General features: G+C 65.5%; 3 protein-coding genes across 3 annotated transcripts; 2 read left to right on the plus strand and 1 right to left on the minus strand.

Moving 5' to 3' along the window:
- Nucleotides 1-467: 467 nt before the first annotated feature.
- Nucleotides 468-5,509, plus strand: F751_0517 (Isoleucine-tRNA ligase, cytoplasmic; the record flags this gene model as incomplete). Its single annotated transcript, XM_011400084.1, has 8 exons — nt 468-1,025; nt 1,496-2,042; nt 2,328-2,422; nt 2,595-2,963; nt 3,239-3,583; nt 3,877-4,467; nt 4,679-5,098; nt 5,216-5,509. 8 exons carry the CDS (start codon nt 468-470, stop codon nt 5,507-5,509), a joined length of 3,219 nt encoding a protein of 1,072 aa, XP_011398386.1.
- Nucleotides 5,510-5,539: 30 nt separating this feature from the next.
- F751_0518 (Protein kish-A) lies at nt 5,540-7,135 on the minus strand (the record flags this gene model as incomplete). The annotated part of the gene is made up of 5 exons (XM_011400085.1): nt 5,540-5,563; nt 6,192-6,593; nt 6,734-6,788; nt 6,923-6,950; nt 7,054-7,135. The coding sequence occupies 5 exons, from the start codon at nt 7,133-7,135 to the stop codon at nt 5,540-5,542; spliced, it is 591 nt and encodes a 196-aa protein (XP_011398387.1).
- A 522-nt stretch (nt 7,136-7,657) lies between these two features.
- F751_0519 (DNA (cytosine-5)-methyltransferase 1B) lies at nt 7,658-18,923 on the plus strand (the record flags this gene model as incomplete). The annotated part of the gene is made up of 23 exons (XM_011400086.1): nt 7,658-7,667; nt 7,775-7,896; nt 8,074-8,320; nt 8,452-8,669; nt 8,858-9,007; nt 9,163-9,243; nt 9,387-10,102; nt 10,367-10,757; nt 10,954-11,058; nt 11,284-11,594; nt 11,861-12,266; nt 12,546-12,707; nt 12,841-13,021; nt 13,344-13,963; nt 14,262-14,447; nt 14,796-14,900; nt 15,092-15,186; nt 15,383-15,467; nt 15,582-15,780; nt 16,071-16,191; nt 17,573-18,264; nt 18,497-18,567; nt 18,696-18,923. The coding sequence occupies 23 exons, from the start codon at nt 7,658-7,660 to the stop codon at nt 18,921-18,923; spliced, it is 5,502 nt and encodes a 1,833-aa protein (XP_011398388.1).
- Nucleotides 18,924-19,165: the final 242 nt, after the last annotated feature.

The following is a 19,165-nucleotide window of genomic DNA, read 5'->3' on the forward strand; positions in this document are numbered from 1 at the left end:
ACACTGATTTGAAAGCACTGCTGCGTGAAGAGGTGCGCAAGATGCTTTTTCTTCTCCCTAGGGGGCCAATGGTCGGATTTCCCGTGCTGAGCTGGAACCAGCATGGCACGCAGCAGCCACTTGCTGCCGCCTGGACTCGTGGTTCTCTGCACCCTTGGATTGGAAGTGACCCGAGTGGTGACAGAACCAAATCACTAAAGGTGTATTGGGGCGTACACGCCCTGCGATCTGGTTCTATCCGATCGCCGACCTGGTACGTGCCATCAGGCACCGCTCGCCCAGGTAGGTGGGGGGCCACAGGGGTGGGGCGCACCGCGCAGCGCCGCGTTACAAAACGACTTGTGAATAATTCCCTCTGTATAGCTCTCCGGCGGTTCGATGGCCTTCATCGCCTCGCAGTGTGAAGGCTGGCCGTATGCACGCTTCCAAGCCTCATCGGTCCCCTTCCCGCCCCTTCCCGACAGGCCATGGCCGGAGCCCCGACCTGCGGGCTGCAGGATGTGAAGGAGGGCAAGGACTACCATTTCCCCACGGAGGAGGAGGCTGTGCTGGCCTTCTGGACCGAGATCGACGCCTTCAGGGCCCAGCTGGAGCGCACCAAGGGCTCCCCCGAGTACTCCTTCTACGACGGCCCCCCCTTCGCCACGGGCCTGCCCCACTACGGCCACCTCCTGGCAGGCACCCTGAAGGACATTGTCACCCGGTACGCCGCCTGCACGGGGCACCACGTGGAGCGCCGCTTCGGCTGGGACTGCCACGGGCTGCCCGTGGAGCATGAGATTGACAAGCAGCTGAACATCACCACCCGCGACGACGTGCTGGCTATCGGCATCGACACCTACAACGAGGCGTGCCGGGCCATCGTCATGCGCTACTCTGGCGAGTGGGAGAAGGTGGTCACGCGCATGGGGCGCTGGATCGACTTCCGGAACGACTACAAGACCATGGACCCCTCCTTCATGGAAAGCGTCTGGTACGCCTTCAAGCAGCTCTTTGACAAGGGCCTGGTCTACCGCGGCTTCAAGGTTGTTGGTGGGCACGCAGCTACCCGGGGAGATGGGCCGGGTGCATTGCGCAGAGGTGCTGCAGACCGCCGATATGTGGCTTGGGAGTGGATATGGCTTGGTGGGATCGTGTGTAATCCCCCCACACACAAAAAAATGCTCTGCAGCTTCCCCATACTTACCTGTCTTCTGGGAACAAAGGATTGCGCCGCCGTGATGAGCACAGCCTAATCTATTTTCTGACACCTCTATTGTGAGGGTGGGCATCCACATGCCGCTCATTGAGCTCAACCGCTGTAGTGTCTGAGCGCACCATCCCGTGTGATTCCTCAGCTGGTTGCATCTGAAGCCTTGGATGGGGCAGCGTCGCCTCCCGGCCAGCTTGCCTGCATACGCTGCTCCTCCTGCCCCCGTTCAGCTTAGGGCGCCCACCCAAAGGAACCCCCTTCACCCTCCCACATTAACCTCACCCACTCCCGGCCCCTCCCCAGGTCATGCCCTACTCCACCGGCCTGTCCACCCCATTGTCCAACTTCGAGGCGGGGCAGAACTACAAGGACGTCAGCGACCCCTGCGTCTCCGTGGCCTTCCCCCTGGATGGCGACGAGGAAGGCGCGGCGCTGGTGGCCTGGACCACCACACCCTGGACTTTGCCCTCCAACCTCGCGCTCTGCGTGCACCCCACGCTGGAGTACGTGCGGGTGAGGGACCCCGCCAGCGGCCAGGTCTACATTGTGCTGGAGAGCCGGCTGTCGGAGATCCCCGGCGCCCTGCCCCCCAAGGCCGGGGCCAAGAAGAAGAAGGACGCAGGGGAGGGCGCGGCGGCGCCCGCCGGCTTCCAGGTGCTGGCCCGCTTCCCCGGCGCGGAGTTGGCGGGGCGGACCTACGCCCCCGCCTTCCCCTACTTTGCGCACCTGAAGCAGCACGGCGCGTTCAAAGTCAACGTGGACACCTACGTCACCGCCGACTCCGGCACAGGGGTGGTTCACCAGGCCCCGGCTTTCGGGGAGGAGGACTATCGCGTGTGCCTGGCCTCGGGTGAGAGTACAAGGGGGGTGGGTGCAGGGCTTCTAGAGGGACTAGTGCGCTGCAGCGCGGCATGTGGTGATGACACAGCACCTGTTATTTTTCTGACACCTCTATTGTGAGGGGGCTGGGCCCTCCCTGAGCTCAACCGCTTGAAGACTGAACATGCCGGAGGCATTGCAGCTGCAGCATTCTGGTCCATGGCACGGGCACGTGGTGTTTGCAAGCCGTATGGGCGAGTTCAACCCTGAAGTTCGTATCCCGGGCCCCCCGCCCCGACCCTTCCCCAATCCACAGGTGTCATCTCCAAGGGAGAGGACCTGCCCTGCCCAGTGGATGCCGCTGGACGCTTCACCGCGGAGGTGACCGACTTTGCGGGCCAGTATGTCAAGGTACGGAGTGGTTATCAGTGGATGGCGGGCTTGCACGGGGCCGCAGGGTGATCGCAGCAGGCACACACGCGTGGTGGACAACAGGCACCATCCTGTGCTCATCTTTAGCCCTTCCTGATCCTTCCACGTCCCAAGCCAACCCCTCAACCCCCCCCCCCCCTGCTCTATAAAGGATGCGGACCGTGGCATCATCAAGTGGCTCAAGGAGGCTGGCCGCCTGGTGGATCAGGGCCAGCTGGTGCATTCCTACCCCTTCTGCTGGCGCTCCGACACGCCGCTCCTGTACAAGGCGGTGCCCTCCTGGTTTGTGCGCGTGGAGGAGATCAAGGACCGCCTGCTGGCCAACAACCGGCAGACGTCCTGGGTGCCGGCCTTCGTGCAGGAGAAGCGCTTCCACAACTGGCTGGAGAACGCGCGGGACTGGGCCATCTCGCGCTCCCGCTTCTGGGGCACCCCCCTGCCCATCTGGGTGTCAGAGGACTTCTCCGAGGTCGTGGTCATAGGCTCCATCGCCGAGCTGGAGGCGCGCACTGGCGAGAAGGTGGGCCGGAGCTTTTCAGTTGGGGTGGGCGAGGGGATTTGGGCCGGCTTGCGCTGGTGGCACTGGAGTCGCTGTGTAGGTCGTACGCCCGGTCTGTGAACTTCCTGGTGCGTAGTCGTGGCTGTTGTGGCGATGCTGAACTCAGGGTGTAGGTCCCTACCCCTGCTCCCACGAGTCAGCCCAGCCTTGGATCCCCCCTTTTCCACCTTGCATCGTCCAGTCCACCCATTCATGGAGCCCCCCCTGCCCCGCCTCCCAACCCTCACTCTGCTCAGGTGACGGACCTGCACCGCCACTTCATCGACCAGCTGACCATCCCCGCTGCCGACGGCCGGGGCGTGCTGCGGCGCGTGGACGAAGTCTTTGACTGCTGGTTCGAGTCCGGCAGCATGCCCTACGCCCAGAAGCACTACCCCTTTGAGAACCGGGACACCTTTGCCGCCACCTTCCCCGCGGACTTTGTGTCCGAGGGGCTCGACCAGACCCGGGGCTGGTTCTACACCCTCATGGTCCTCTCCACCGCCCTCTTCGACAAGCCCGCGTTCAAGAACCTGATCTGCAGCGGCCTGGTGTTGGCCGCCGATGGGAAGAAGATGAGCAAGCGCCTGAAGAACTATCCGGTGTGTGGGTGCGGATGGTTGACTGGTTGAGCATGGGGAGGGCAGCTACGGCTTGGATGTCTTGGGTGCGACAGGAACCAGGGAGTGCAAGGCCGTGGGGTCCGGGAAGAGGCCTGTGCACATGGAGTTGGTTCTGGGCATGTCAAGAATGGCAAGTGGGGCTGCTGTCCCGACGTTGTCTCGTCTCTTCCCAGCCTCATGCATGACTCTGCCCTTGGTCGCTCCAGCAATCCCAGCATGGGTCCCTCATCCACCTCCCCCCCTCCCCACCACCGCCACCACGACCCTTCCAGGACCCGATGGAGGTGGTGCACAAGTACGGCGCAGACGCGCTGCGCCTCTACCTGATCAACTCCCCCGTGGTGCGCGCGGAGACGCTCAAGTTCCGCGAGGACGGCGTGTTTGGCGTGGTCAAGGACGTGTTCCTGCCCTGGTACAACGCGTACCGCTTCCTGGTCCAGAACGTGCGGCGGTGGGAGGGCGAGACAGGCGAGGCCTTTAACCCTGCCTCGCCCGACTACGGCGCCGCCTCGGGGTCCACCAATGTGCTGGACCGCTGGATCCGGGCCGCCACGCGCTCGCTGGCAGCCTACGTGCACGCTGAGATGGGCGCCTACCGGCTCTACACCGTGGTCCCGTACCTTGTCCGCTTCATCGATGACCTGACCAACGTGTATGTGCGGCTCAACCGCCGGCGGCTGAAGGGACGCGGCGGCACGCGCGACGCCGGGCAGGCCCTGGCCGTGCTCTTCGATGTCCTGCTGGACGTCTGCTCGATCATGTCCCCCTTCACTCCCTTCTTCACCGAGGCCATGTACGGCAACCTGCGCCGCGCGCTGGGGCCGGACGCGCCCGTCTCCATCCACCTCCGCGACCTGCCCAAGGTACAGAGAGTTGGTGGGGGGGGGTATGGGGTGGTGTGCAGTTCAGTACACAGGGCAAGGCGTGCTTGTGTGTATGTCTTCGATGCCATTCGTGTGTTGTGAACGCGACCCTTTCACCCCTGGAACCTCTCTCAGAGCTTCACACAATCCTGCAGAATCCCAAACCCTTACGACCCCCCCCCCACAAAAAAAACGAAACCCAAATCCGCAGGCCCAGGACGCGCAGGAGGGCGACGCCCAGATTCAGGACAGCGTGCGCCGCATGACGACGGTGGTGGAGCTGGCGCGCACCATCCGCGACCGCCACGCGCGCGGCGTCAAGGTCCCCGTCGCGCGGCTGACGGTGGTGCACCCCGACGCCGACTTCCTGGCCGACATCTCCGGCCCGCTGTCCGCCTACGTGGCGGAGGAGTGCAACGCACGCGCCCTGAAGGTCTGCGCCGACCCGCTGCGCTTCTGCTCGCTGTCCGCCGCGCCGGAGTGGGGCGTGCTGGGCCGGCGCCTGGGCAAGCGCATGGGCGCCGTGGCCGCGGGCGTGGCCGCGCTGACCCAGGACCAGATCCTGGCCTTCGAGCTCGAAGGGGAGGTCGTCGTGGCCGGCGAGCGCCTGGGCCCCGGCGACGTCAAAATCGTACGCAGCTTCCGCGGCGGGGCGGCGCCGGCCGACGGCGGCGCGCCCGCCGAGGACGCCGCGGGCGACGGGGAAGTGCTGGTGGTGCTGGACCTGGCCAGCGACGCGGCGCTGGAGGGCGCGGGCCTGGCGCGCGAGGCGGTCAACCGCGTGCAGCGCCTGCGCAAGAAGGCGGGCCTGCAGGCCGGCGACCCCGTGCAGGTGGTGCTGTGCCTGCGCGGCGCCGGCGAGGCCGAGGAGCGCCTGCGCGCCGCGCTGCGCGCCGAGGCCGACGCCGTGGCCGACGCACTGGGCCGCGCGCTGCGCCTGGAGCAGGTGCCCGCAACCGGCGTGCTGGCGCGGGAGGAGCAGAGCCTACGCGTCGGCGACGCCGATGTCGCCTTCGAGCTCGCGCTCCTGCCCGACCCCTGAGGCGGGGAGGAGGCGCCGGCGGACTGGTTCCTATCCCTCGTGGCAGTGCGATGCCTTGGATGTTGAGGGTGCGGGGGGGGGGGGCAGCGGACTGACGAGGGCAAGGGAGCCCCGCCCTTCGCTGCCCTTCCCTCGCGCTGTGCCTGGTTTCCCAATATTTCCTCGTCCACCCTTGCTTGCCGCGGCGCAAAGAATTAGATTTTCTGTGCTCGCGCGTGCCAGCTTCCAGTGCTTCATTACAAGTTCGATGTACATTCACACCTGACCGCTCGGCGAGACATTGCTCAGCCTGCAAGCGGTGAACGCCCGCAAGAGGGCCAAAACAAGGGGCCGCAGGGCGCGCTGCGTGGAAGGCACCACCTTTCGGATGGTCTCGTGGAGAAGAGGAGGGACAGCGACGGGCCGTGCACGGCGATCAATAAAAAAGGGGAGAGAGCTAGGGGCCATGGGAGCATGCTGAACGGGAGAGCGCCTCATGATGGAATAAAATAAGGGCCGGATAAATAACCAAGGGACGGCCCTTCAAATCTGGGGCGCCGGCCGCAGCGCGCGCTTCACACGGCGAGCGCTTCACACGGCGAGCGCTTCACACGGCGAGCGCTTCACACGGCGAGCGCTTCACATGACGAGCGCTTCACATGACGACGCAGCAGCCCTGGCGGTGGGGCGTGCGCAGCTCCACCTCCTCCGGGATGAGCTCGAAGATGTGGACGGAGTGCAGCCTGCGCACGCCCTTCACGTCCCTCCACTGCACGGCCTCGGCGTCAGGGCGCGGCCCGCGCCACAGCGCCGACTCCTTCAACCGCGGGCGGTGCACGGCGGGGCTGACCAGGGGCGCCAGCATCCGGCCCAGGTCAGGGGAGGACATGGAGGCGCGGAGGAGGGAAGGCCTGCTGGCGAGGACGCGCTCGGAGGGCACGGAGAGGTCGTCGCGCGTGACCGGGGTCTCCTCCTCCCACTCCGTCGCCGGCGCTACGCTGCTGCCGGAGCTGGAGGAGGCGGAGAGGTTGGACAGGTCATCGTCATCCTGGCTGTCGTCGAAGCTGGGGGCGCACCAGGGCGTGAGGCGGGACAGCTGGCAGAACTTGGTGGCGCCGCCGGGCGCGCGCGGCAGGGCCACCACAGTGGGGCCCAGGGCCGCCGCGGCGGCGTCGCTAGGGGTCAGGCTCTGTGTGCTCATACAAAGAGGGTGGACATCGCCATTCCGATGCAGGCCAGGGACACCCAGGGGCTCAGCCGTTCTCCCACGCGTGCAAATTTCCAGAACAGGCCTCGGAACCTATGGGAGGGAGGAGGACGGGTGCGAGGGAGGGTGAGAGTGGCGATCGGAGTGCGGCGCAGTCAAGGAGATACCCCGGCTCAGACCGCACCCCGGCGGGACAATTCCGGACCCCTCCCAGGAACCCCACCCACCCGGTCTTCTGGCTGAGGACGCTGGGGGCTGCAAGGTGTGGGAAGGTGAGGGGGTGGGGAGCACGGTCGGTACTGGGAGCTGGTCGGCCGAGTCGACAGAAGCTGACGGTGAGAAACGACGTGTCCCGCACCTTTGGTCTTGACGAAGGTGCAGGAGCAGACCGCGAGGAGGAGGACAATGCAGAAGGCACGGAAGTCGAACAGGGCAGACATAGTTTCCGGTGCGTGATGCTGATGAGTCGCGCGTGAGCCGCGTGGGTGGCGCCGAGCGTCATGTGCTCCCAGAGTGGTTTTTGGAAGGGTATATTCTTTTTCTCGCTGTCCTCGCGGGCAGCTGGAAGGCGCGGGAATCGAGCTGGGGATCCGGGCAGGAAACCATGCCTATGCTCGATTGAATTTCGATTTCCGGCAACCCACAGCTGGATGCCCATGAGGGCTCCTCGGCTCGCCAAGACACACTTGAATACGCAGGGTTGCTTGTCATCCTGCAATCCAAGGGTGCATTGCGGTGCACAGTCGTCTTCGACCCTCCCGCTTGACCCCCATGCCTCCCTCCAAGTCCAAAGGTAGCCAAGGGTGGACACTGTATTGCGGGTACAGCACCTTTGATGTATTGCGATCAATAAAGTTACATGCATCGGGTATGCCTGCATCGCCCTCCTTGCGCGATCGGCCACCGTGTCATTTTCGAACGCAGGCTACTTGGCCGTGGGCAAGCAGAGCTCCGTGGAAGCCATGGTCGCCGGTGGGTTTGCAGCTGGGGTTTGGCGCGTGGATGCGATCTGATTGATTGCCATGCTTCGGTCGTTGCCAGTCGGGTTCGGACTCCGCCACCCTCCCCTCCCCTCCCAGGTATCACCGAGCCCCTCGGAAAGGAGGGAGCCAGCAAGCGGGCTGGCGACCTCGCCGCGAAAGACACTGCCAAGAAGGCTCGGGGTGACGCATCGGAAGCGATTGTGAAGCCCGAAGTCACCGTCGGATCTGGGCGTCAGGCTGCACAGGCGAGTGTTGCGCTCTGGGGGTGGCTTGCTGGGTGCTGGTCGTTTTCCAGCAGTGGGGGCCTGTAGCGCGGCCTTGGCAATGTAGTCCGCCAAGCACATGGCGTCTAAGAAAGCGGTGCCCATCCCCTCCCCGACCTCTCCGGCACTCAGAACCTGAAACTGAAGGATGAAGCCTCCGCCCTGCCCAGCGCCCGCGAGCAGCGCCTGGCGGTGAAGGAGTATACCAAGGCCGCCTCAGAGGCTGAGGCCCTGGAGCTCACGCGTGGCGATGTCAAGGAGGAGGGCGAGGGCCTGCCCCGTCGCCGCATCGGGGACTTCACGCTGGCCACCCCCAAGGGCATCCACGAGCCGGTGCTCAGCATTGAGGCGGGGATGGGCGTGGAGCTGATCCTGTCCGGTGCGCACGGTCATGCTTCAATATGTTTCGGAGATATTAGGGGTGGAGAGCGTGGGATTTGGGCCGCAAACATGGTCTGAGCCAGCCTCTGATGCCTTGCTCACCCACCCTTCCTTGCCTGCCCCGCGCAGGGGTGGTCTTCCCCGCCGCCGGCCCCACCACCAAGGCCTCCGGCGCCTCCGTGGCGGCGTGCGGTCCCGTGACTGGCTTCCGACTGGAAGTGGATGCGGGGCCTGAGGCACAGGTGGTGCTTTCCACCCCGCTGGCAGAGTACATCCTGCTCAAGCCGGCGCCGGGGTACAAGAAGACGTTTGGGAACCTGTTTGTGCAGGCAGCCCTCGTCCGGGAGGTGAGTGTTCTGGGGCTATGTGTGTGTCGTGGGGGTTAGAATGTGAGTCTCAGGGATATGTAGGACCAGCCCCTCACTTATATAACTCCGTGTAGCATGCGGCCACTGCCACCAAGCAATGCCAGATGAACCCATTGCCCAGCTCGGCTGAACAAACGCATCAAATGCTGCCATTCACTTCCCGGCAGGTGTGCCTGGCGCTGTCTCCAGCCAAGGGGGGTGACCTTGAGGCCAGCCTGGACGAAGTGATCCTCCGCCTGGCCCGCTCCAAGCTGGACCATGGCTACGCGAGCGCCCGGGAGGCCCTGCTCATCAATGCCAAGCTGGTCATCGCCCAGGTGGGAGGGGTGGGGCGCAGGTGCTGGTGTGGGGCAGTGCGCAGGAGGGCTCAGATCCTGCACTTCACCCTTTAGGACCCATGGTCAAAGTTCAACCATGGCCTTGCATGCACCATGCTGCCAGCAACATGCACCCTCCCGTGTCCCCTTTCCAGCTGTCCAAGCTGGATGACGTGAGCGGGCCAAAGGGCCTCAAGTACCTCCTGACCGAGTGCGGGAAGGCGCTGGTGAAGGAGGTCAGTGGACTTTTAGGTTGGGCATCGTTGACTTCTGAAGGGACGGAATCTATGCTTCCGTTCCCCTGCTTGCGGCCAATGCGCCCACCCCACCACTGACCACCCAACCTCTCAACCGCACCCCGCCCCCCTTTTCTGAACAGGCCGCCAGCTACAAGTATGTGGGAGTGCAGCGCCCTGGTGCCACCGGCATCCACATCAGGGACGACACCCGGCCCGAGGCGGCTCCGGCAGACGAGGACGCCCAGACCCTGGCCGACGCCGACTTTGCGCGCCAGCTGCAGGCCCAGATGGACGCCACCGCCGCGCGCGCGGCGCGGGGCGGCGCCAAGTCGCGCGGCCCCGCCTATGTCCAGGTGTCGGCGGAGGAGATTGCGAATGACTACCCCGCGCCCCTGGCCTACGCCAAGGAGGAGGAGGAGGTGGACGAGCTGCTGCTGGCGGACGAGGAGGAGCTGGGGGGCGGGGCGGACCCGGAGACCCTCCCGCGTCGCCTGCTCACGGACTTCAGCGTGTACAATGCCGAGGGGTGGCTGGCCTCCCTGGAGCTGCTCCCCATGTGGGCCGGCGTGGACCCGAGCGTGGAGCTGTACGCCTCGGGTGTGGTGCTCGAGGACGACGGCGACTTCTCCGGGGGCCAGGCCCTGCAGGAGGAAAGCGCAGCGCCGGTCGATGAGGGCGCTGGCGGGTCGTCCTCCGCCGCGCCGCCGGCCGAGGATGCCGCTGGCGGGTCGTCCTCCGCCACGCCGCCGGCTGAGGATGCCGCTGGCGTGCGCATGTGCCTGTCTCAGGTCAAGGACTGGGTTGTGGAGATGGGGCCCGACATGCTCCTCATCTCCCTGCGCACCGACGTCGCCTGGTGAGGCTGCTGGAAGGGGGGGAGTGTGGGGGGGTTGAAGGGGCGGAGGTGGCTGCTGGACAGCAGGGACTCCGACTTTCACCCTTTTTGAGGGGCCCTTCAGTCCTGCCTCCCAACCCGAGCGTCGGCCTACCCCACCTGCCATGGATTCATGACAGTCTTGTCAGCACATGAAACTCCTCACAAAACAGAGAGCGCCAGCCTGCCAAGCCTTTTGCTCCACCCCTCCACCCCCCACTCCTCCCCACGCCCCCACACTCCCAGGTACCGCCTGTCGGTCCCCGCGGCCAAGTACGCGCCCTGGTTCCGTCCGGTGCTGCAGACCGCGCGCCTGGCGGCGCGCGTGCTGACCTGGCTGAGCGAGGAGAGCCGCGCCTCCAAGCTCTCCTTCAACGACGTGGTCAAGCGCCTGGTGGCCTCGCCGGACACCGCGCTGGCGCTGTTCAAGAAGCCCGAGGCTGTGGAGCGCTACCTGTTGGTGCACGGCGCCATCCTGCTCAACCAGTTTGCGGCCTGGCCCGTGGCGGCGGTGCGCAAGAGCGCCTTTGCCACCACGCTGCGCGCGCACATGCAGGACGTGCGCCACAGCAAGCTATACCGTGCGGCGGCCAAGCCGGCGCGGTCGGGCGCGGCCGTCAACCGCAACCCCATGAAGGTGGGCGGGGGGAAGGGTGGGGTGTGTGTGTGCGTGCGTGTGGCTGTCCTGGTGTGGGCCGCCAAGGCATGCGTCGAATCATCCCGAGGGCAACAGCATCCTGCACAGCGACGCCCACCCGTCGCTCAGTTCCCCGCCTCTGGCGCCGCCTCGTGCCGGATCTCCCAGACCACCCCCTCCCCCCCCCATCTCACAGGACCGCGCGGCGGGGGGCCGGTCCAAGCCCATGACCGCCACGGCCACCACCATGGTGAGGGCGGTGTGGCAGAGCTACTTCACCGTGGCCGGCGCGGGCGCGCTGGTGGCCGAGGCCGGCGAGGTGGAGGCCGGCGAGCAGCAGGCCCAGGCGGGGGTGGTGGCGCGGGAGGTGGAGGAGGACGAGAATGCAGACGAGGGCGAGGAGGACGCGCAGGAGAGCGCGCTGGCGGCCGTGCCCGCGGTCCCCGTGGCCGTCGCGAAGATGGCCGGCGGCGCCCACGCGCGACGCGCGGCCCCCGCCGCCGCCGTCGTCGCCTGGACCGGCGAGGCCCTGCGCACGGAGGGCGGGTGCACCTTCTACCCCGGCGCGCGCGTGGGCGACCTGGAGCTGCGCCTGGGTGACGCCGTGGCGCTGGGCCCGCCCGTCGACGAGGACGAGGCGGTGTCCGGGGACGAAGGGCAGGACGCCGCGCCCCGCCTGCCCCAGCTGGGCCTGGTGCAGGCGCTGTGGCAGCGCAAAGGAGGGAAGGGCGGCGACGCGGAGGTGCAGGTCCGCCTGCTCGTGCGCGGACACGAGACGGTGCTGGGCGACGCCGCTTCCACCGCCGAGCTCTTCCTCGCCACGGGTCACGAGACCAGGTCTGCGAGTGTGTGCATTTTAGGAAGGGGTGAATAGAGAAGTGCTTTGTGTGTGTGTGAGGGGGATGGTGGTCAGGATGTGTATGCCGTAATCCATGTGCAAGGAGACGCAGCGTCGTCCGACGATTTTATTGCGGCCCAGGCTCTGGCCACCACGACGCACCACCCCTGAGATCCCCCCTTCCTAGTCGCCGTCTCTCGCAGCACCCCTTTGGGCAACAACCTCACTTGTCCCCGCCCGCGCCGCAACGCCCCCCCCCCACCAGGCCGCTGGCCAGCGTGGCGGCGCTGGTGTCGGCCAGCCGGCTCGAGCGCGCCTGGGACCAGAAGCGCCGCGGCGAATACTTCCGCGCCGACGAGGAGCTGCGCCAGGCCAACGCCGCCGCGGCGGCGGAGGGCGCGCCCCTCACCCACTTCTGGAGGCGGCAGTACGTGCCGGAGGAGGGCATATTCCGCGACGCCCCCGCCGACCTCCAGCTCGGCAGCCGCCTGCCCGACCCTCAGATCCCCGAGACCGGGGTGCAGGTGCAGGGCAAGGGCTTCCGCAAGGATGGCGTGCGCTACCTCCCCGGCGACTTCCTCTTCCTGGGGCCGGAGGTGTTTGACGCCGTGGAGGGCGCGCGCAGCATCGTGCAGCTGCCGGAGTACCTCTCCAACTCCCGCTTCCACAAGGTGACTTCCTCTTGCTGGGGGGGAGGATGGGGGGGGAGGAGGTGTTTCTCGGCCATGGGGGAGGATTTGTAAGAGGCGAATTCAAAGAGCCTGCTGCTGTGGAGGGGTGCCAGGGCATGGATGAGGACTGGCTCGGTGGGAGGGCATGCACAAGAGGCCTGCAGACTGGCATGCCGTCGTGCAGGTCTGGGGGTGCTGCCAAAGGTAGTCTCGGGTCGTGCATGTCACTCTGCCAGGGCACTCCCTCCACTTGTTGTTCCCCACTTTCCACCGATGCAGGGTTCCCACGTGGGCCTGCGTGCCTGGGGCATCGCCCAGCTGATCGGCGTGGAGAGCAGCGGCAAGGGCAAGGGCGCCGCCTGCACCCTCACCGTCCGCCGCTTCTACCGCCCCGAGGACATCCATGAGGACAAGGCTTACGAGGCACCCTCCTTCCACGCGGTGAGCTGGGATGGGGACCCTGCATGGCGCGCTGGCAGGGGCTCGTGTGTGGAAACGGCCTAGAATCTGGCCAGTTTCGACTCCAGCCGCTGCACACTGCCCTCAAACAACCGCCCCTTTCCCGCTCCCACAGGTGTATGCTTCCTCCGAGGAGGTGGAGGTGGAGGTGGTCGACGTCCAGGGGCCGTGCACCGTGGGCCCCCCGGGCAGCGAGCTGTCCGTGTCGTCCTTTGAGTGCATCGGCACCTACAACCGCGCCACCGGGGAGTTTGGGCCGGTGCCGGAGGACCTGAAGCAGGCCAAGGGTGGGTACGGTGTGGGTTGGGAAGGTTGTTGGGGAGGGGCTCGGATGTCTAGGGGATTGGGAGCAGACTCGACATGCCAAGGAATGTGCGAGGGACTTTGTCATTTTGGGGGGGGCGAACTCGGGTACTGGTCCTGTCCTCTTCCAACGGGAATCAAGTGTGTGCCCGTCGAGCGGAAGCTCTTGGTGTTTTGAGGGCACCATGTGGCCCAAACCCCTCCTGCCCAGGCCAAGGCGCCGTTTGCCAAGCAGGGCATGCCGAAAGCTCTGGCCCACAACTCCCGACCCTTCCTCTGAACCTCCCTGTCCCAAAAACAACCCCTCTCACCCAGGCTCTGCTTCCGATGCCTCCAACGCGGCCCCCGCCTCCGCCAAGGCCGCGGACAAGGGCAAGGCGGCGGTGGACGCCTTCCCCGGCGACGACGGCGTGTCGCTGGCCAGCATGGACATCTTCGCCGGCTGCGGCGGGCTGTCAGAGGGCATGCACCAGGCTGGGGCCGCCCACGCGCGCTGGGCCATCGAGTACGAGCGCCCGGCGGCGGAGGCCTTCCGCCTGAACAACCCGCGCGCCGCGACCTTCTGCGCCAACTGCAATGTGCTCCTGCACGCCGCCATGGTCAAGGGCGGCGGCGCCGACGACTGCCAGGCCAGCCCCGAGGCGGTGGCCGAGAGCGAAGCCCTGCCCGCCGACCAGGTGGCGGCGCTGCCGTTGCCGGGCGAGGTGGACTTCATCTGCGGCGGCCCGCCCTGCCAGGGCTACTCCGGCATGAATCGCTTCAACAAGGGCAACTGGTCCATGGTCCAGAACTCCATGGTCATGAGCTTCCTGTCCTACGCCGACTACTACCGCCCCCGCTACTTCCTGCTGGAGAACGTGAGGAACTTTGTCAGCCACAACAAGTCCTTCACCTTCCGCCTCACCCTGCGCTGCCTGCTGGACATGGGGTACCAGGTGCGTGATGGGGGCAGGGTGGGTGGTGGTTTGGATGCAATGGGGAGGGTGGCGGACCATGGCAGGTGAGTGATGATGGGCCCAAGTCCCGTGGCAGGGGAGAGGGGGTCCAAGGGCGCCAGCTTAGATTGCAATCCAGAGCATGCTGAGTGCTGGACAGGTTGGACTGCGCGCCTCCTGGACGGCGGCCGTGCCCATGATCATTCACACGCCAAGCTCCACACGCCGGAGCTGGTGCTCAATCCGCCGGGTCCCCCACCCTCGAGCCGCTCATACCCACCCCTCTCCACCACCACAGGTTCGCTTTGGCGTGCTCAACGCCGGCAACTTTGGCGTGGCCCAGTCCCGCAAGAGGACTTTCATCTGGGCTGCGGCGCCCGGAGAGGGCCTGCCCGACTGGCCCCGCCTGATGCACGCATTCCGCACCCCCCAGCTCACCATCAACCTGCCCAATGGCGTGCAGTATACCGCCGTACCACAGACGGTGAGAGGGAACGGCGTGAAGGCGGGGGGTTGGCCGGCGGCGGGCGGTCGCGCATGTGGGATGAAACGGAGGCATGCCTGTGCCTTCTGGTTGTTGGGAAAGTGATTGGAACACTTGTTGGAAAATGGATGTGCTCCGTCTCAACTGTTGGCAGCACGCCTGATCCTTGAAGTTCAATCTATTTCTCACACAAGGGCATACCACTGCACTCGCGCATGTGCAGCCCAAAATCCGGTTGACCTGTGTCCTCTCCATCATGCACATTGCACGCCCACACCTCAGCATGCCCCTCCCGCACCCCCAAGGGCTTCACTCTCTGACGCTCAAACACTCATCCCGCCTCGCCAGGTGGGCGCCCCCCTGCGCCCTGTCACGGTGCGCGATGCCATCAGCGACCTTCCTGTCATTGCCAACGGGCACGACGTGGAGGAGATGGAGTACCAGGGGGAGCCGGTGAGGAGCAGGGGCTCGTGGGGAGGGGCGGGCGAGTTGTGAGGGAGTTCGGTGGTAGATATTGACTCGGTCGGTCTGGTGGAAAGAGATGGGGCGCCTCTGCTTGCTGCGTTTGAGCCTGGCTGCCTCTCATGCCAGCCGGGTGTGATCGCGGCTACCAGCTCAGCAGGCGTGCATCCCTTTTCTGCCAGGTTTCGGCCTTCCAGCGGGCTGTTCGTGGCGGCTGCCCGGCGCTTTACGACCACATCTCCAAGAACATGAACGAGCTCAATCTAGAGCGCTGCCGGTGCGCAAGAAGGACTTGAGTCTGGGAAGGTGGATGCTTTGCTGGGTGGATGCCTCTGGTCCGACTTTGGCTGGCAAAGCGGCATCTGCATGATGCCTCAGCGCTCAGGCAGAGAGTCGAAGCCCTGACTGCTACAGCAGGGAAAACTTCATAAGAATCTAAGATGATGTGGCCTCCTTCTCCTCACTCGCCGCAGCTGCATCCCCAAGGGCGTCCCGGGTGCTGACTGGCGTGTCTTGGAGGAGATCGTGAAGAGCGACCCCTCGCGCGAGAAGTTCAATGTGAGCTTGCGATTGCCTGCTGCCATTGCCTGCCGCCTATCAGGTCAGCCATCCACTCCAGCGTTGTTCCTGGCAAACACCTCACCCCTCCAAGCCCCTTCACCCAATCATCAGGGCCAACCCCTGGTGCCCTGGTGCCTGCCCAACACCGCCGACCGCCACAACGGCTGGCGTGGGCTGTTTGGGCGCCTGGACCCACGCGGCCACTTCCCCACCTCCACCACTGACCCCCAGCCCATGGGCAAGGTGGGCCAGGTGTTCCACCCTACCCAGGATCGCATCGTCAGCGTGAGGGAGTGCGCGCGCGCCCAGGGTGAGGCCGAGGAGGTGGGGGTATTGGAGGGTGGACCGTTTGCACCTGGGGCGGGCGGATCCGGAAGGCACATCCGTGTCTGACTGGGGATTTCGGGTGCATGAAGCCACGGGAACGTACCCTGTCGCTGGCGTCGGCGCATCGCACTGCCTGAGCCCTACACCAGCATTCCTTGCATTGTGCTCGCATGCGCCAAAGGCTCAGCATCATCGGCGCTACCAGACCGGATTCGTACTGTACCTCGGCACGCACCGAGACTTCACCTTGGAGTCCGTGACTCCCGATCGCAGGCTTTCCGGACAAGCATCGCTTCTACGGCAACGTGCATAACAAGCATCGTCAGGTCGGAAACGCGGTGCCACCGCCACTGGCAGCGGCGCTGGGTCGTCAGCTGCGCAAGGTGAGGATTCGGTGCGATGTGCGATGTCCGCGCGCCGTCGCGCGCCGTGACCAGGTGTCAACCCTGGGCTGCCACGAACCCCACCCTTTTGGTACATCCTCTCCATCGAGTCGAATCAGGTCAACAATGTTGGATTTCGCCTGCGCAGAAACTGGAGGAGAAGCTGGAGAGGGGCCGGGCGTAGATGGAGCCCCCCAAATCTAAGAGGATCATACCGGGAGCCTGGTGGATTCTGCAGGACGCAGGGGAGCGAGGTGCCCGCAGGTGCGAGTCCAGAGCACCTTCAGCCCCAAGCTGGCCAGTCTGAATGCAGGAAGGACGCTGCCGACGTTGAGTTTTTGCTAGATGGCAAGGCGTGCAGGATGCTATGTAACCTGGTACCCTGGTTGCCAAGATTCAAGGGCTGGTCAGGCGATGGACGCATCCTTAGCGTCAGACGACATCGGTCATCACCAATGAAATGCAGTGGCATCCTTGAAGGGTAAGAAATCCCTGCATGCCATGCGGGGATGCCGTGCCCATAGTCATATCGGTGGGTGCCGCACTCGGGTGCCGGGGTCCGGAGTGCCTCGAATCGCAAAGCATGGCCGAAGCCAGGACACCATCCTTCGGCATGAGAGTTCCGCTTGAGGAGAGTGACATGATGTCCTCGCAGCCAGTGAATTACTTCATGCAGCAAGGATGATTGCCGAGCAGCTTCGCATCGCCACCCTACGGTAGCTGGCTTCTGCTCAAACGTCGCTTTCGACCATGTGTGGCTGAGTCTGGGGCGGGGGTTGGAAGTCACATTCGAGAGCCCAGCGCTTCCATTGAGAGCCTTCTTGCCACTCAATTATTAGTCTGGCGGGCTTAGGCCTGGGGAGGGTACGGGAATACGGTCGCGTGGTCTAAGCTCACGTGCGTCAGCCTTCCTAATAGATGGGCAAACCTGGTCACGTGGACCCAAGGTCACTGGGTCCGTCCCCATTATGAAATGCCGTCCAAACGCCTTCGAGGCCCCCGAAAGTAGAGTCATACGCCCAGGTGTTAATAAAGAAGCCCATCGTACAAGCGTTGGGCCCAAAGCATGCCTATCCCAGCGCCTGAGCCCTGTTCAGGCACAGATTCGCTCTTTTGGTCGGACCCGGATTTGACACGCGTGGCATGGGAAGGGGTCGGCGAATCCCAGTATACGCTTGGGGCCCCCCGAGCCTTTACTGGCCAGGCAGATGTGGTGGTTCCCAACAATAACCCAGCTTCATTACACCTTTTGAGGGCTTTCGGCACCTGCTTGGGCGCCACTCAGTCTGGAATCATGGCAGGTAGCAAACGGCGTCAGCCCCCTCGTCAGGCCCGTCGCACCTTGAGCTTTTCCAGCCTGTTTTGCCTGGCGCCCCCCCGCACCGTGGACAGTGGCATCCAACATGCGGAAATCCAGGCACCCGAGGCTGTGCCCGTGTCCAAGCCCGGAGTAATGAGGGCCGCGGCTACGGCGGCTCGGCCCCTGCCTCCCCCCCCGTCGGTGGCCTTGGAATCTTACTTGGGCCGGGAGAAGCTCGCTCGCGATGCGGTGCTGGCCGATGCCACCATCTGCCGTCCCTCCAAGGACGCCGAGTCCCTGCACGAATCCTCCAGCTGCTGCGGCCCCCCGGCCCCGTCGGGGGCCAACTTCGGGGAGGAGTGCGACATGGGCCCCGCGGCAGGGGCCTGGACCTCCTCCGACACCGCCTCCCTCTCCGGGCCCTACACCCCGGACGGCCGCCCGGCCCAGGCCAAGCCCTCCATCGCCTCCAGCCCCGAGTTCACCGCCAGCTCCAGCTCTGTGGATGAGGGCGCGCCGGGGGCCTCGGCCCATGCGCGCAGCCTCTCCATCCCCACGCCCCCGGACTCCCCGGCCTGGGGCGAGCAGCGCGAGTTCAGCCTGGGCCGCAAGCTCACCGTCCTGCGCAGCCACCCGGCGGTGGTGGTGTTGGCGGACGACCCCGACTCCCCCCAGTCGGCCGACGGCGAGGGCGGCGGCATCGTGCAGCGGCGGCTGTCCCAGGTGGTGGCTGGCCACCACGTCCACTTCACCAAGATCAAGCGGCAGATGGGCAACGTGCATGGTGCGGAGGAGAGGGGTGGCGATGGTTTGGCCCCGTCTCAACTGTCTTTGCACGGACGTGGGGAAGGGTGTGTGCATCTTTGCGCCCTGCTTTGCTTCTCTGGGGGACACCATGCATGGGCAACGCCCTCCTCCCTTCCTGAGCTGCCACCCTGGCTTCTTTGCACCAGAGGAGTAGCGATTCAAGCTGCCGCGCATACCTCACACTCCCCCCCCCAAAAAACCTTCTGCAGCGCCTCCCGAGGACCTGCTCACTCTGATGGCACGGAAGGTCTTCACACGGCAGAACTGCTCCTTCAACCAGGTGAGAGGGTCGTGTGGCCCCCTACTCAGTCACACCCTCTGCCTCAGTCGCGTCATGAAACATTCCTTACCTCTCCACATCTCCCATCAATGCGCCCCCGCCCCCCCCCCCCTCCCTCCCTCGCTCAGATGACGAGCATGGGTGAGTTGTCTGACCTGGCGGCGGAGACCTCCATGCCCACGCCCAGCAGCCGGTGTGTGGGGGCGCCCCCCACCAACGCAGCCTTGGCAGCAGCAGCCCAGCAGCTGGCGTCACATGCCACCGTGCACACCGCGTCGCTGTCCTGCATGCACCCATCGCTCCCACCCATCCGGACGCGGCTGGCGGAGCGACGACACACGAGCCCCCTGGCGTGAGGGCGCACTGGCAGCCTGGGTCCACCACGCCCTCCCCTCCCCAAGCCCCCCCTCCCAATCACTCCTCACCACCCAACTCTGTCGGACCAAAACTGCTGTGCACGTTGAAGTTGGCCGATACACGGCCGGCCCTCCCCATCGGGACGGTTTAGTAAGCACCCACATACCCCATCGACTCCTGTCGTCCTGACGCTGTCACCCCTCCTCCCTCCCCCCATTCGTCACTGCTTGTAGTTCTCCAC

The sequence above is a fragment of the Auxenochlorella protothecoides genome, assembly GCF_000733215.1.
Source record: "Auxenochlorella protothecoides strain 0710 unplaced genomic scaffold scaffold108, whole genome shotgun sequence".
NCBI classification, from domain to species: domain Eukaryota; kingdom Viridiplantae; phylum Chlorophyta; class Trebouxiophyceae; order Chlorellales; family Chlorellaceae; genus Auxenochlorella; species Auxenochlorella protothecoides.